Consider the following 18,079-nt stretch of genomic DNA (forward strand, 5'->3'; position numbering starts at 1 on the left):
CTCTATCTCCTGTGTGGTCATGAATTCTTCTGTTCTCCATAGATCTGATAGGTAAGCTCTTCCTTGCTCTCCCAGTTTGCTTATGGTATCAGCCTTTATATCTAAATCATGAACCCATTTTGACTTTATTTTGGTATATGGTGTGAGATTTTGGTCTATGCTTAGTTTCTGCCATACTCTTTTCCAGTTTTCCCAACAGTTATTTTCAAAGAGTGAGTTCTTGTCCCAGAAGCTGGGGTCTTTGGGTTTATCAAGTAATAGATTACTATAGTCATTGACTACTATGTCTTACATATTTAACCTATTCCACTGATCCACCACTATTTCTTAGCCAGTACCAAGTAGTTTTGATGATTGCTGCTTTATAATACAATTTAAGATCTGGAATTGCTAGGCCACCTTCCCCTGTATTTCTTTTCGTCTTCCAAATGAATCTTCTTAAATATTTTTTCTAACTCTATAAAATAATTTTTTGGTAGTGTGATTGGTGTGGCACTGAATAAGTAAATTAGCTTAGGATTGTCATTTTTATTATATTAGCTCGGCCTACCCATGAGCAGCTGGTGTTTTTCCAGTTGCTTAGATCTGATTTTATTTGTGTGAGAAGTGTTTTGTAATTGTGTTCATAGAGTTCCTGGGTTTGTTTCGGGAGGTAGACTCCTAAATATTTTATGTCTACAGTAAGTTTAAATGGAATTTCTCTTTTCTATCTCTTGCTGTTAGGCTTTGTTGGTAATATATAGAAATGCTGATGATTTATGTGGGTTTATTTTATAGCCTGCAACTTTGCTAAAGTTGTTTATTATTTCAAGTAGTTTTTTACTTGATTCTCTAGGATTCTCTAAGTATATCATCATGTCATATGCGAAGAATGATAGCTTTGTTTCTCCTTTGCCTATTCTAATACCTTCAATTTCTTTTTCTTCTCGTATTGCTAAAGCTAACTAAACAACCAATTATTAAACACTTATTAAGTGCCTACTAAGTGCCAGGCACTGTGCTAAGTGCTGGGTATACCAAAAAAAAAAAAAAGCAAAAGAAAGTCCCTGCCTTCACAGAGTTTACAATCTAATGGAGGAGATTGCTTGCAAACAAATATATACAAAGCAAGCTATATGCAACATAAATAGGAAATGACTAACAGAGAGAAGGTACTGGAATTAAGGGCTTAGGGAAGACTTATATTAAAAGATGGGATTTTAGGTGGGACTTAAAGGAAGCCAGGGAGGTCAGTAGGCACAGTAGATGAGAGGAGGGTATTCCAGGCATAGGAAAACAGTCAGCAAAAATGCCAAGCACTAAGAGATGGAGTGGAGCAGCCAAGGAGGCCAGTGTCACTGGATCAGAAAGTATATGGTGGGTAGTGAGGTGTAAGAAAATTGCATAGGTTGGAAGGAACAGCCTAGGTTATGAAGGGCTTTAAACGCTAAATAGAACATTTTGTATTTGATACTGGAGGCCATAAGGAGTCACTGGAGTTGATTGAGTAGGGGGAATAACATGACTGAACCTGCACTTTAGGAAAATCAGTTTAGTGACTGAATGGAGGATGGATTGAAGTGAAGAGAGACTTAAGGCAGGGAGCCTCACCAGCAAGCTACTGCAGTAGTCTAGGTGTGAGGTGATAAGGGCTTGCTAGAGTAGTGGAAGTGGCAGAGGAGACAAGCGGGCACATTTGTGAAATCGACAGGCATTGGCAATGCACAATATATAGGGATAAGAGAGTGAGGAGTTCAGGATGACTCCTTGGTTGTGAACCTGAGGGACTGGGAGAATGATATTGTCCTCTACAGTATTAGGGAAGGCAGGAGGTGGAGAGAGGATTTAGGGAGAAAGATAATGAGTTCCATTTTGGATGTGTGGAATTTAAGATCTCTACTGGACATCCAGTCTGAGATGTCTGAAAGGAAGTTGGAGATGCAGGATTGAAGATCAGCAGAGATTTTGGGGCAGGATAGATAGATTTGAGAATCATCAGCATCTAGATGGTAATTGAATCTATGGGAGTTGATGCAATTGCCAAGGGAAATAGTATAGAGGGAGAGGAGAGGAGGCCCCAGGACAGAAGCCTGATCTGGAGGAAGATCTAGCAAAGCAGACAGAAGGAGCCATCCTTTCATCTTACATATGTAAATATAGACTTTGGGAGAGTCCTGGTAGTTGGAGAAATTTTTTTTAAAAAGCCTTTACCTGAGGTGGTAGGACTTTGAAAGGATCTAGAGATTCTGAGTGGCCAAAGGTAAGGAGGGCGAGAATGCGTGCATAGGCATGTAAGGAGGAGTAAGATGGAATGTTATATACAAGGAAGAATAGGTTTGGTTGGAATGTAAAGTATGTAAAGGGAGACAGGGAAAGAGTTAATAAGCCTGGGAAGGTAGACTGGAGACAGATTGTGAAGGGCTATAAATGCCAAATGGGTATTTTTATTTTATCCTAGAGGTGTTTGGGAGCTATTAGAGATTCTTGAACAGACTTAAGCAAAGTTTTTTAAAATTTCTGTTTAAGATTTACTTTCCCCTAGAACCCAACTGAATAGGCCTAAGGAGCTATTAGCTTCAAACCAAATTTATTTTGACTAAAACACTTTTCCCTGACAAAATATGCTTATCTATATATTGCATGTCCCCAGCATTTTTGTGGTAAGGAGTTATTCTACTTAATTTATTTAAAGTTAATCTACTTAACTTACTTAAATTACTTATAGCTTAACCAAAGGCTTGCTCTGTTGGGCAGAGGGGCAAAGGAGAATTACTGACAGAGAAACAGATAATTGTTAGAGTGGGAGGTTGGGAGATCATGGTGGCTGGGAAATTTTTCCATAAAGAGACGGGCGTATTGCTTGCTACCTGTCAGTATTTCAAGCATAGTGACTTCTGATCATGCCACTTTTTTTGTTGAAAATATTAGTGGGAAATGATTGCTGGCATATGCTGGCTTCTTCTAGCACTCAGAAGTTTGAAAGTTCTGCAAGCAAGCTTCTCTGACATTTTACATATTTGATGTTAGAGAAAAATCTTACCTCATCTTTTCAAGAGTCCTGAGGCTGCCTATGATAGCCTTTTCCAATTTTTTTTTTGTCATTGTCCAGAGCCTTAATTGGATTATCTGGTTGAATAAGACTTGTTGGGAATCTTGCTGTAGTAACTGTATTTTCTTTTTTTCTTTTTTTTAAAATGTAAATGTATAGCCTACATCAAGTAACTGTATTTTGTAGATAACTTTTACACACATTTCATTTTCTGTACCTGTAGTGATCTTACCTAATATCCAAGTTTGTGTGTACTGAGCCCGAGTCTTCAGCATGTTTGTTGCTGATTTCTGTATCACTATGACTTTTATAGCATTTGGAGAGTATAGTTAATGGAGAGAGAGACAACAAATGTTAATGAAAAACAATTATCAAGAATCTGCCACCTCTGACCCAATTCTGTCTTTTTATTTATAGACTGGCCTTATTGTTGCCTGCTACCAAGGTTTTGTGGATGTTGTAGTAGCCTTAGCAGAGTGCCCTCATGTTGATGTAAACTGGCAAGACAACGAGGGGAATACAGCACTAATTACAGCTGCACAGGCAGGTAAGGCTCTGCTTTTCATTTCACTCTTTGGGATATCTAGGCATAAAATCTGGGTATTGTGGCATAGAAGATAGAGTACTGGACTTTAAAATGGGAAGGCCTTGCTTCCAGTCCCATTTCTTGACATTTGTTTTGGGACCATGGGCCTTGTTTCCTTACCCGTAAAATAGGAAGAATAATAAATAATACTATTTCACAGAATTGTCCCAAGGTTCGAAGACAATAGTGAATATAGAGCTGCTGTACCTTGTACTCTGCGTGTGTGTGTGTGTGTGTGTGTGTGTGTGTGTGTGTGTGTGTGTATATGTATAATCCATGCTACTAGGGGAGGCTGAGGGTGATGGATCACTTGAGCTAGGAAGTTCTGAATACAGTTGGTCTAAAGCCAATATGTCTTTTGCACTGTCTGGCACCAGTATGGTGGGTCCTTAGGATGTTGTATGGGGAGGGGCCAGGCTGCGTAAGAGGGCAAACACAGAGTGGGTCAGAGCTTCCCTGTTGATCAGGAGTAAGGTTGGGCTCAAATGTCTGCTGGACTTCCTGCCTGGGCAACATAGGGAGGACCCAGGCCAATAAATGACTAATTCGTGTAAAGCACCTTGCTAACCTTAAATAGCTATATGATATTAGTTATTATTCCTAGTTCAGCTATTTAATCCTCTGCTGCGGCTAAGACTTACACTCATTAAGTTCAGACTTTTTCCTGTGTGCTGAAAACACTTAAAACACTTGAAAGATCTGTTTAGAATTGCCTTCAGAGGCAGTTTGTAGGTTATACAGGAAACATCAGTCATTGCTTTATATGTCTATATTGTAGGCCAGGACTGACAAGAGCCCTAATATTTTCAGTTTGAGATTGGAAAAAATGAGGCATTCCTAGTCCGTTGAACAGTTTACAAAGAGATTTACTTAGCCATGACAGTGGAAGGTTATTTAGCAAGGACACTGTGATTCAGGTGCAGACAGCTCCCCCTTCTCTGAGTTGTTGCCCAGGACAAAAGATCAAGGAGGGTTTTGTGCTCTTTCTGGTTACTGTCTTAGAGAGCAAGGAATGATGTTAGCAGCCTTTGGTTCTCTGGTTAAATAAGTCTCAAAAATAATTTCGGTAACTTTTAAGGAAAATAACTATCCCAACCCACATACCTGGGATGCTGGTAGATGTCTCTATTACTTTTTCCCACCCTCATTCAGACTTTTAGAGGTCTTCTAGGGCAGTGATGTCAAACTTAATTAGAAGGTGATCCTGAAGTATACTATGTTGTATCACATTTTTGTTGATTTTGTTAAACTTTTCCCAGTTCCATTTTAATCTGGTTCCCAGGCCTCTCAAGCTTTGTTGGGAGTTTGATGCCTCTGGTCTAGGGGATCTTCTACCACTTAAATGACTTTAGGACTGTTACTACCACTCTGACGTTGGGGATACCAGAAGCCTAGCAAAGGCATCAATGAAGGAAGAGAAACCAAGCCATAAAGATAGCTAAAACAAACCAAAAGACAGTAAGCCAAGTAATCACAGCCTGAGAGAGTGACAGAATATGGGAGAATGAAGATCAGAAATTCCAGAATTCATTTCCCTATTCTGCATGACACTGGCCTCCTTTCTGTCCCTTGAATATCAAATTACAGCTCTCAGTTCTGAGGATTTTTACTGGCTGTTCCCCCCTGCTCAGATCTCTTCCTCCTGATTTTTCTGGCTTTCTTTAAGCCTCAGCTAAAGTCTCATTTTATGCAAGAAGTCTTTCTTACTTAGTTGTAGTGCCTTCTCTCCCAATTTATTCTGAATATAGCTTGTTTGTAGATGTTATTTGCATGTAAATAAATGCTCTTGTTTAGGTTGAGGTCTTAGTCTTTGCAGTCAGTCAGGCATGCAGTCAACTAGCATTTATTGAGCATTTACTACGTGCCAGGTACTGTGCCAAGCACCGGAAATACAAATAAAAACCAGACCCTCACGGTTTAATGGGGGAAGACTACATGCAAATAACATCTACAAACAAACTATATATAAATGCAATATAAAGATATATACATATAAAGTTAATAGATATATATGTGTGTGTGTGTATATATGTATGTGTGTGTGTGTGTATACACACACACACACACACACACACACATATACACATAAATGCAAAATTTGGTCCATGTGGTGGGTGATGCCACATCTTTTGTTGTTGTTGTTCAGTTGTTTCAGTCATGCCTGACTCTTCATGACCTCTGGAGTTTTCTTAGCAAAGATACTGGAGTGGTTTGCCATTGCCTTTTCCAGCTCATTTTTTCAGATGAGGGAATAGGCAAACAAGGTTAAGTGACTTGCCCAGGGTCACACAGCTAGTAAGTGTCTGAGGCTGGATTTGAACTCTGGTCTTCCTGACTCCAGACCTGGCATTCTGTTTGTTGTGCCTGCCACCTAGCTGCCTCTATGCTATATCTTAGCAGTTTATAAGTCCCAAGGCAACCCTAGATGCCATGCTTCCCAAGGAAGATATGGGAGCTAACAAAGGAACTTTCTTGAGGTGACTGTGTACCCCTAGGTTTGTTCCGTGGCTGTCAAGTTCATTGTGATTATACCTTAGCCTTAGTGCTGGGTCAGCTTATGACTGCCCTGCATTTCAACTGTTTTTGTTACTAGTGGTTAAATGGTTTGAGAAAAGTGATAGTAATAGCTCATTTGCCCTTATTTTCATTGGAGGCAGATTGTTTTTCATTTAACTTTTAAATAATGCAAAAGTAGACACTAGTCAATACGAGAAGTGGTTTTTGCCATGATTTATTTTTTCAATATTTAACCTCTGATCCTGCTCATTAGCTGTCATATTGACTAGTAAATGGCTAAGTTTATACCCAATGCCACTTAGAGCCTTTTTCTAGGAATACTGCTGACCATGTCAGTGACACTTCAGGAATAGACCCAGAAGATTCATGACCCTAATGTAATTTTTATGTAATTTGGGGGAGTAAAATGTAAGAAGACTGGAAATCTAGGAAGGGGCCAGGTTGTGAAGGGCTTTAAATGCCAAACAGAAGATTTTACATTTAACCTTAGAGATAATAGATAGCCACTTCAGCTCATTGATTGGGGAGGAGAGGTGAAATAATTCAGATGTGCTTTAGGAAAATAGCTTTGAGAGCTGAGTAGATTGATGGATTGAAGGGGGAAGAGATTTAAGGAAGGCGGATGAGTTAAAAGACTGTTACAATAGTCTAGGCAAGAGGTGATGAGGGCCTGTGATGGTTTTGTGAGTGGCATGAAAGGGATATAAATGAGAAATTACATGAAGGTAGAAATGACAGGATTTGACCACAGATAGGACTTGTCATCTATATGAGATTCAGGAGTTAAGGATGACACTGAAGTTTCCAGCCTGAATGACTGGGAGCAGGGTGCCAGCAATAGTAAGTGGAAAGGTGAAAAGGGAAGATTTTAGTGGGAAAACAATGAATTGTGTTTTGAACATGTTGGGTTTAGGATAACTACTGGGGATCCAGTGAAGATGGCCAAAAGGAACTGATGATATAAGACTGGAGCTCAGGAGACAGACTAAGACTGGATATGTGGATCAGGGAATCATCTGCATTGACATAATTGAACGCATGGAGATAATGAGACAATGAAGTGAGGTAGTATAGAGGGAAAAGAGAAGAGGGCCCGGGTTAGAGCACTGAGAAACCCCTACAGTAAATTGGCATGGCCTGGATGAAAGAGTTGTGGGGTGGGGGAGAACCAGAAGACAGTATCTAGAAGAGGAAGGTGATCAACAAGGTCAAATGCTACATAGAGCTCAAGGATGTAGAGGATTAAAAAAAAAGAAATGAAGAGAGCCTTGGTAATTCTGGAAAGAGTAGATAGATGAAATTGAATGATGAGGTCAGAAGCTACATTGCAGAGGATTGGAGAGAAGGGGGAGAGAGAGATGGAGAGAAAGGGAGAAAGAAAGAGAGGAGAAAGTGGAGCAACTGAATAAGATAGCTTTCTCATTTAGCTGCAGAGGTGAAGAGAGAGATAGGACAACAGTTAGTGGGTAAGGTAGAATAAAATGAGAATTTTTTTTTAAGGATGGGGGATAATGTAGGCAGCAGAAAAGTAACTATTAGAAAAGGAGAGATGAAAGAGAGAGTGGGGATGATATTAGGGACAATCTGTTGGAGACAGGATGGGAGCAAAGAGATAAGGGGAAAGGGACAGAGGGGTTCCATTAGATTTGGCAGAGGGAGAATGGGAGAGTTGAAAATCTCATCTATCTCTCCATCTTCTCCACAAGAAAAGCATTGATAATGCTTTATCACAAGCTTTGCCAAAATCTAGGTAAGCTATTTTCTCAGCATGCTCCTTATTTCCTGGTTTAGTAATCTTGTCAAAAAAGGAAAATGATTTTAGTCTGTCATGACTTGTTTTTGATGAAACCATGCTGGTTCTTTGTAATCACTGTTTCCTTTTCTAGATGTTTTATCTAAATAGTCTTGCTTGTATTCTATAAATTATTTAGCCTAGTAAATATTTAATGCTTCTGGGAGTTAGAAACCTACAGAAATGGGTGGAATCGGGCAGCCCATGGACAAATTCTGCACAAGTACACTCTGCGGGGGAGCTGCCAGTGGATTTTGTTAGACACGTGGTATCCTCTACTTTTCCAGGAACATTGTTCCGAACTCTTCAGTGGTGTTGGGTATTGGTTTTGTAATTGGAACAAATGTCCCCCAAGGACAAAGCCAAAACCACTTTGCTTTTTTTTACTTGGGAAAGACTAAATTATATGAGCTAAATAATTTGAAGTCATGAATATTTAATCATTGTTGTATCCCTACAGTAACTTGTACATAGTGGGAACTCAATAAAAATGTGTTGAATGAATAAAAACTAAAAAATTCATGCAGTATCCAGTTGAATATGGACAACCTCCATACTTTTGTGTTTCTTGTAGTTGTGTTGAATTATCAGGTGCCTGTAAAATTAGAACTATGGAATTCTGTTGACTTCTTGAAACAGAATTAGAAAATAAGTTTATTGAGCTATGTTTTGGGAGAGAGGGAAAAGGTGTTCAGTAAATATTAAATACTGTTTCACCCAGTTCTCAATTAATTGAAGTAAAATGGAAAGCCTGTATAAAGAAATTCTGAGGTAAAGAGGACCAAATTGAGTCAATTTCAATCTCCTTTCCCATATCTAACTTCCCTTCCCTTTGACAAAGCTTTTACAAAAGACATTAAAATATGAAAATGGACTGGCCTTTTTATGTTTGCTTTTCTGTTCCCTGGCTTCCTTTCATGACATGTAAGTGTTGAAATGGCCAAAAGATGTGTAGCAATAGGAAGAAAAGAGGCAGAGAACAGTCCCTGAATAACTAGTTGATGTCTATACTACTTTAAGTACTACTAATGTTAATATTATGTAAGCAGTGGTAGGTGGCTCAGGGCATAAAGCACTGGGCTTGGAGTCAGGAAGGTTTGAGTTTAAATTTGGCCTCAAATTGTTGTTCGTCCTTTGTCCTGTAAGAGGACCAATGACATCTGGAGGGTGATGTCTTGACTTGCAAGTGAATTGGATTTAAGTGAGGCAGAACTGTGCAAAGTCATCAGCCTCTCTCTCCTCCAGAGTTAATCAGAATCCAGTGGCAAGACATAAATCAAGATGACTGGCAGTGGCCCAGGATGCAATTGGAGATGTTGGCCCTTTTAAGCTAAGTTCTTTCCTGAGGTTTCAGTTTGTCTGAGGCAAAGCCCATTCAGTGATTAAAGGCTAGGTTAGAATTGAGACAAAAGATGGCTTAGTTTGTCTTCCCAAAAGAATCATTCTGGGAGGAGAAGACCTTCAGAGTTTCTGGCCAGGACAGAAAACAATTGCTATTTGTACTCACTCTGAGCCACCTGGTCTCAAACGCTCATTATCTATGTGACCTTGGGCAAGTCACTTCACCTCTGTTTGCCATAATCTATTGGAGAAGGAAATGGCAAAGCATTCCAGCTTCCTTGCCAAGAAAACCCCATGGACAGTATTGGTGTATGAGAGTCTGTGGGCTCACCAAGAGTCAGACATGACTGAACAACAATCTCTGATACATTTGCTTCCCCTTTTTTGTCCTTTTTAACACCAAAATATGGAGAGAAATTTACTTCCTAATTTCCACAAGAATAGTGTTAGTGTTTTTTATACATTCATAGGAACTTAATAAATGATATTGCCTTATACTCACCACTACCTTCTTTACATAAGGGTCAAAATATTAAATTGAATAAGTCCTATGTAGGGTTAGGATTGAGATTGGACCTGTAATTAAACTGATAAAGCAAATTCTCATATGAGGAAACTCCACAAGTAGGTAACTTACAGGCTTAATGAGCTGCCAAGACAACTGAAAATTTAATTGACCCAGCAGGCTGAGGCTCACCCAGCAGTAGGCAGGACCTGAATGCAGATCTTCAGGCTTTGAGTCTGCCTCTCTACTCACCACAGCACCTAGCACTCAAACATTATATAAATGTCAGTTATTGTTCCAAGAACCTCAAGTCTGGTTTGTCTTGCTCCTGGGTAGGACCCTCTTGGCTTAAAAGACGAACCCTTTAGGATAGGTTCTGAGCCCTGGGAGAAAAGACAACAGTCATTATTTATCCAGAATTCTTTTTTTTTTCTTTTTAAAAAAATTTATTAATTTATTTTGATTTTTTAATTTGATTTTATATTTGATTTTTTCAGTAATCACTTCCATATGCTTTTGAATTTAAAATTTTTCTCCCCCTTCCTCCTCACTACCCTATCCAAGATGGCACACAATCTGATATAGGCTATACATTTATATTCCTATTAAAAATTTTCACATTAGTGGTGTTTTAAGTAAAAATTAAAACCAATAGGAGAAACCATCAGAAAGAGGAAACAAAACTCAACAGAAGAGAAAAAAAAATAGCAATTCAACTTTGATAGTTCTTTCTTTGGATGTGGATAGCATTTTCCCTCATAAGGCCTCTGGAGATGTCTTAGATCCTTCTATTTCTGAGAAGGGTTAAGTTTATCAATATTAGTCATCGCACAGCATGGCTGTTACTCTGTACAATGTTCTCTTGGTTCTGCTCATTTCACTCAGCATCAGACCATACAAATCTTTCCAGGTTTTTCTGAAGTCAGCCTGTTCATCATTTCTTATAGCACAATAGTATTCTATTACATTCCTATACCAGAACTTGTTCAGCCGTTCCCCAATTGATGGACATCCTCTTAATTTCTAATTCTTTGCCACCACAAAAGAGCTGCTACAAATATTTTTGTACATATAGGTCCTTTTTCCATTTGTATGATCTCTCTGGGATATAGCCCTAGAAGTGCTATTGCTGGGTCAAAGGGTATGCATATTTTTATAGCCTTTGGGCATAGTTCCAAATTGTTCTCCAAATGATTGGATCATTTCACAACTCCACCAACAATGCATTAGTGTTCCAATTTTCCCACATTTTCTCCAGCATTTATCATTTTCCTGTTTTGTCATGTTGGCCAATCTGATAGGTGTGATATGGTACCTCAGAGTTGTTTTGATTTGCATTTCTCTAATCAATAATGATTTAGAGCATTTTTTCATATGACTATAGATGTTTTTAAGTTCTTCATTTGAGAACTGTCTGTTCATATCCTTTGACCATTTATCAATTGGGGAATGGCTTGTATTCTTATAAATTTGTCTTAATGCTCTATGTATTTTAGAAATGAGGCACTTATCAGAGAGAGTGGTTGGAAAAATTCTTTCCCAATTTTCTACCTTCCTTCTAATTTTAGTTGCATTGGTTTTGTTTGTGCAAAAACTTTTCAATTTAATGTAATCAAAATTATCTTTTTCTTTTCATAATGTTCTCTATCTCCTGTGTGGTCATGAATTCTTCTGTTCTCCATAGATCTGATAGGTAAGCTCTTCCTTGCTCTCCCAGTTTGCTTATGGTATCAGCCTTTATATCTAAATCATGAACCCATTTTGACCTTATTTTAGTATATGGTGTGAGATTTTGGTCTATGCCTAGTTTCTGCCATACTCTTTTCCAGTTTTCCCAGCAGTTTTTTTCAAAGAGTGGTTTCTTATCAATCCTTCTCTTTCTTGAATATTCCATGAGCTCCATAGATTCTGTTTTTTTTTTTTAAAGATTGTGTGTTACTATCTTGCCCAGACTGGAAGTACAAAGGCTACTCATAGGCCTAATCAAGGGATCTTTGACTGGCTCTGTTTCCTATCTGGACCACTTCACCCTTTCTTATACAACCTGGAGGCCCTTTCCTGGGGAAGGGGAGGGTAGTGAGTAAACACATTACTGCCAGACTTAATGCAGACACTGTATTAGCCCATTGCATCTCAGAACTTCTGAGGTCAAGAAATTTGCTAAACTCAGCCTTCCCATAGCTGAGCTATGAGTCACCAGGCATAGTTGATTATGATCTTTAAAGAAAAAAAAGTTATTTTAAAAAATTGTTTTACATCACTTGTATTTCTCTTCATCTTCCCACTTTCACCTCACAAAGAGCTATTTCTTATAACAAAGAATTGTTCAAAAAAGAAGAAAAGGGGAGGGGAAAATGAGCAAAACCAATTAATACTGAAAAAAACCTGTCATTTTCTGCAATGTTTTGCACCTGGGAAGGCAAATAATCTTCAGTCTCTTCTTCAGGGCCAAGCCTATTCTAAAGCAGTGATTCTTAACCTGCTGCTTGTGAATTTTTTAAAAAATATTTTGATAATTTCAATATAATTTATTTACTTTGCATTCCTATATATTTTATGATTTAAAAAATATTATTCTGACAAAGGCCCCATTGTCTTCACCAGACTGCCATAACACATAAAAAGTTAAGAACTCCATTTCTAGAGGCTAATTGTTTCTTACAGTCATATTTCTCTGTGACTCAGGCTGGGGCAGCCTTCATGACTAAAGAAGGGTGAATTCACTCAACTGATGTCCCCAGTAAAGAATGGTTAGATAATTCAGAACCCTTTTCTTTTAAACTTAAATACAAAACACATCATTCAATGACAGGTATTTAACTTACATGCTTTAGTATATGCAGGGCACTATGCTTGGTCCTGGGGATCCAAATATTTCTATATAGTAGGTCCTCATTAGTTACTTATTGATGTGAAAGATGCTGCTGACCCATTTCTCTCCATTTTCATAGAGAACCAAACCAAATGAAACCATGTAAACTATAGCAGCATCAGAAAGAACCTTGACAGTAAAAGCGATTAGATACTGAAACTACTAAATATGGAATTTCTAACCTTACAAGTCTCATGAAACTCAGGTTAACTAACTTTATTTTGTTAATTAGTTTTAAATTTTGCTTGCTTGATATGAGGGATACACTATATGCAATTCTGGAATAATGTCAGAACTAAAAGTGTGGTACTGAGAAATCAGCGAGTGAGACCCAGATGTGATTTAAGATGTGGACTTCATTAGCGCGAGGCTGCAAGGGGTATGCACATCCAAATCAAGCAGCCCCCATCAGGGGTCAAGCTAGGGTTTATATAGAAAAGAGCATGGGAAAGAAATGCGAGGAACACTGATGAGGTAATCCAAAGATGCAGGTGTCTTTGGGGGCTATGGATGGGAAAGTACAGGGAGTATACAGGACAGGGAGGGGGATGGATCTTTGAAGTCTGGCAAGAGGAAGAGTTCTTGGGCTAGTCAAGGACACCCCTCTCCCTCTGTCTTGACATGAGAATGCTCTGCAACCAAGGAAAGCTTTCTCACAACTAAGGAATTGGGAGGCTTCCAGAGACATGATCTGAGGGCTGGGGCCTGAGCAGCCCAGCTCTGTGTAGCTGTACCAGGGAGAGAGATAAGGGTCATGCTGAGGCCTATGCATGAATAACTGCTAGGCACAGTGTCCTTGGGCTGGGGAATGGTTGTTAGAGACGGTGTTTCTGAGACTAGGGAGAAATTGGGGCACAAGTACAAGCACAAGCACCCGAGCACCCCATTATTACGGGTCAGAGATCACACAAACCAGACCAGGTGTCCTGGTCTCTGGTACAAACATAATTATCTAAAGCAATTCTATTGCAAACTTTCTTATCCATTTGCACTGGAGCTTTGGGCTGTGCTTAAGCTATGCAAGAGTACGTTTCAGTATTGTTTAGATTTAGGAGGAAAGAGGTCTGTGGCAAGATTAAGCAGCAACTCCTGCTTTCCATGGCCTAAAGGGCCCTACTACCCAAATGGTAAAATAATGTTCTGCATTACAAAAGGAAGCTTCAAAACTGTTTATCTTCCTTATTTTATGTGTGAGAAAACTGACTCAGAAAGTGAATGACTTGCCCTATGAACTTGACATATACTTTTCTTTTGCTCATGCACATTATCTTTTTATTTCTTGAGTTCCATCTCTAGGCTTCTGTGATTTTATTAATCATACAATCAGTTCAGTTAAATAAACATTTCTTAAACATCTGTTTTATGTGAGACATTAGGTTAGGTGTTGGGAAAACAAGGATACAAATTTGAATAATGTATGAAAAATTAATACAGATAAACAGGATGATTTGAGAAGGTGGACTAAAATATTGTGTTAATGTAAATGAAAAATTATGTGGAATTGTGCACACATGGGGGGGGGACCTGCAAGAGTGAGCTCTTTCCAGATCCTGTTACATTTGCATGCTTTTTTTTTCCCCCAGGCCATTTCAGCATCTTTTTTTTTTCTTTTTAAACTTAATGTTGCTGCCTAGTCCCTCCTCGGATTTCCTTGTATATTTTGTATCCTCTCCCCCCACCCCAGTAATGTAAATTCTTAAGGTCAGAGGTATTTTGGTCTTGGTTTTGTGTCTTTTCTCATTTCTGTTTCTGCACCAGAACTTTGATTTCATTGACATTGGAAACTCCGTGCATTTATTAAACACTGGTTTGCTATTTCCCACAATCTGGGAATACAAAGGCAAAGAATGAAACAATGTCTACTCTCAAGGTTGAATTAAAACCCATGGTAGGACCCTCCAGAACTTGCTTTTTGCTGACATAGCTTTCGTGAACCCAGGATCACTTCTGTGTCATGATGAAGCCTCAAAGTAGGACTTCTGCAGAGAATTAATTGAAAAATAGTTCATTTAATACTCCCTCAGGACCATAGACTTAGAGCTTAGAAGGGACCTTAGAGGCCTATCTCATCTTAACACTCTGATGGACAAACTAAGGCCCAGAGTGATAAATTGGCTTGCCCAAGGTCACACAGGTGTCAGAGATGAGATCTGAGCCCTGGGCCTCAATTCCAAATCTATTGTTCTTTCCATTTTACCTTTCCTAGAGCTATATGCTCTCCATGGATTCAGAATTTTAGGTGTAGTAGGAACCTTAGAGATAAATACACTCTAACATTGTCCTTTTATGGGTGTGTGTGTGTGTGGGTGTGTGTGGGTGGGTGTGGGTGTGTACACACAGGCAAAATAATTTGGCTAAAACCACATAGCTAGTTCCAAAGCAGAGACTAAAATATAACACTCCTTACTCGAAGGTTAATATTCTCAGTACTGCACCATATTGCCTCTCTTCTTGTAATTCATTTTTTAAATATACATTAAAAATTCTGAACTTAAAAACTAAAAAACCTACCCAAAATCATACATGAAATAGAATGTAGGAAGAGGTTTGTAAACCTGCCAAGATTTCTGTATTATAATTATAGTATCATTCAAGGAATTGTGCCTTCATCTTTAATATGCACTTTGAAAGGTCATAATTGGGAAAGTGGAGATGACAGAGAAGACAAAAGAAGGTTTTGGCCTTTTTGGACCCCCCCTTTTTTTTTTTAAGAATGTGGTCTGGACACTTGAATAATACTAGGTATATTCATATTTTTCGTTTCATCATCAGTCATCCAATGTAAAGTTGCAAAGCACTTTACTTATGTTACCTCACTTGATCTTGTTGACATGTTCTTTTTTATGACTTCACACAGTACTTCATACATGTTTGTTTTTATTTTTCTTGTGGCAGGGACTGTATTTCCTAGTTTTTCTTTGTTCCCAGTAGGTTCTTTTTAGTGCTTTTCCAGGATAAGAACTCACTGAATGCTTGTTGACTTCCTTGTTGTTTTCCTGCCAGGATATAATAGTTTACATTTACAGAGTGCTATTTGTTGTCCAAAGCCCTTCACAAGCTGGCCCTTCCTACTTTTCTTACACCTTACTTCTCCAACTCCCTTCCCCATCCTAACCTTCACTGTGTGATCCAGTGACACTTGCCACCTTGCTCTTTCTCAGAGAGGTTGCTTCGTCTCCAGATTCCAGGCATTTTCATTGGTTGTCTGCCCATATCTGAAACATTTTCCCTTCTCAACTCAGCCTTCTAACTTCTGTGGCTTTCTTTAAGCCTCAGCTAAATTCCTCCCCTATTCAAGAAGGCTTTATTGATTCCCCCTTAACAATAGCCCCTTCCCTCTGTTGATTATCTCTGATTTATTCTTTATATAGCTTGTTCGTATATAGTTTGCATGTTGTCTTTACCATTAGACAATGAACTCCTTGAGAGCAGAGACTATCATATTGCCTATCATATTCCCAGCACTTAGTACAGTACCTGGAACATATTAGTCACTTAAGAAATGCTTTTTGATTGATTGATTGAAATTTGATCACTACAGAAAATTTAGGAAGTAGCTTATCTAAGATGAGAAAGGAACTTAGGTCAATAGGTAGTGAGTGGCAGAGGAGACCCTTTTTATAAAGGGTTTATTAATTAAGGCACTGCCTGACACACTGTGCTTAAAAATGCTTATTTCCTTGCTTCCAACTCAAAAGAAGTGTTATTTCCATTATTCCTTACTGCCTGTTATGATTTTATCACTGCTGACAGTAGTATATATAATAAGTATGGTAATCAGTTTGTTCCCTTTTTGTGAATGAATGCTGAGATTCCAAGGACCTTTTGCTATATATTCGTTTATTAATCAGAAAAGTTAAGGGTAGACTGAAATACTTAGTTTTCAGCTAAGTTTCTCAGTTTCTTATTTTTTTTTATCACCATTGCTTGCCATAAAATAATAAAATTAAGGAGCATTTTCTGCTTTTATAGGTTTCTATAATGGTTAGCAACTTGCACAAATGTAGGTATTTAATTGGTTTCATTGCCATGTAGGTAATTATAGGGTTTTCTCATTAGCAAATAATCTCCCATCCTTAGTGTTAGATTTTGCTTGATCTCTCCTCATTGGAAAGGAATTCCACCTTCCTTATCATTTTGTTAGTAGATAACTATTTCCAGTTAAAAAACGTTTTGATCTTCCTTAGAGATACCTTTATACTTATGTGAACACTGTGCTTTATAAAGAAAATTAAACATCAATAGACGGTCCCATGAAGTGCATTTCTTTTTGTTTGATTTTGTTCCTGAAGGGTTCGGGGCCATCCATCCATTTTCTGATTGTTTATGTTTAATCAAGGTGAGCCCAGAAATTATAAAAAGAAAGTGCTTGTATTGGCTTGGTATTTTCTTCTTTTGATATTGATCTCAGTTAAAATAGAAACTGTCTTGTCAGCAGAGGCTTAGAAAGAGAATTGGATTATGAGTCAGAACACTGGGTTCAAATCAGCTCTCTACCTCTGTGACTTTAACTTCTCCTAGATTTCTTCTTCCTTTGAAATGAAGTAGTTTGACTTAGATTATCTTTAAGATCCCTGCTAGCTCTATATCGTATAAGCTGAGCTACAGATATTGATTAATGAGTGCTTGTCCCAGCACGCTATTTGCTGTATAGTCACCAAGATATACTGTTCAACATACATTTTGTCATATGAAAATGTCTTGGTGTTTTGTATGTATTTTTGATGGGGAATTAATAAAAAATGAAATAGGAATCTCATCTATTTATTGAATGACATAAGTTCCTATAGAAATTATGCACTTTGAGGCAGTAACATGTAGTTGGGAGGTCGGAAGTATTGGAAGAATAGGGAAGACTCTCTAGTTAGCTTTTTTTTCCCCTGCTATGAAAAGCCCAAGTTTTATGTACTATGTGGCAGGACAGGCTGGGACGTACTCACATGTGCTCAGTCATGCAGTGAAACTCAATATGTTCTATCAGTTTTGTACCAGGAGTCTGGCAAACCTTGGAATACTAAGGTTTCTAATCCTATTTTCTTCCATGCTATTTACTTTGTTGGTATGCTCTGCTTAAATTTTAAAGTACACCTCATAAGCATGTCAGCGATCCAAAAAGTTTTTGCTACGTATGTGGTGAGCTCACTTGTAAATCTCACATATCACCTTTACCGTAAAAGAGATAAGAAAGCATATAAACTCTATCTTGGCTGAATAATTCATGGTCAGGACAGAGCTTGAGCCCCTCACATGTACTAAATTGTTTTGTACTAGGACTGCTATCTGGCTGGATGCATGGATCTCATTACAAACCCATTTATGATTCCTCTGATAGGGAGAGAACAAGATCTTTCAATAGGTTGCTGTTTTTGCTTAATGAATTGGGATACCTTCACAGTATCCAAATCTGCCATCAGCTATAAAACCTGTTTCACCCAGTG

At 38.3% G+C, this 18,079-nt stretch overlaps 1 protein-coding gene across 1 annotated transcript in view; it reads left to right on the forward strand.

The window, feature by feature from the left end:
* The window catches only part of ANKRD33B (ankyrin repeat domain 33B), a 135,523-nt gene that overhangs the window by 88,216 nt on the left and 29,228 nt on the right, over positions 1-18,079 (forward strand). The window contains exon 2 of the mRNA XM_078153313.1: positions 3,446-3,575. Within this exon, the coding sequence (XP_078009439.1) occupies positions 3,446-3,575 (130 nt within the window). The remainder of the gene's footprint in view (positions 1-3,445; positions 3,576-18,079) is intronic.

The sequence above is a fragment of the Phascolarctos cinereus genome, unplaced genomic scaffold, assembly GCF_003287225.1.
Source record: "Phascolarctos cinereus isolate Bilbo 61053 unplaced genomic scaffold, phaCin_HiC Scaffold_4;HRSCAF=312, whole genome shotgun sequence".
Taxonomy (NCBI): domain Eukaryota; kingdom Metazoa; phylum Chordata; class Mammalia; order Diprotodontia; family Phascolarctidae; genus Phascolarctos; species Phascolarctos cinereus.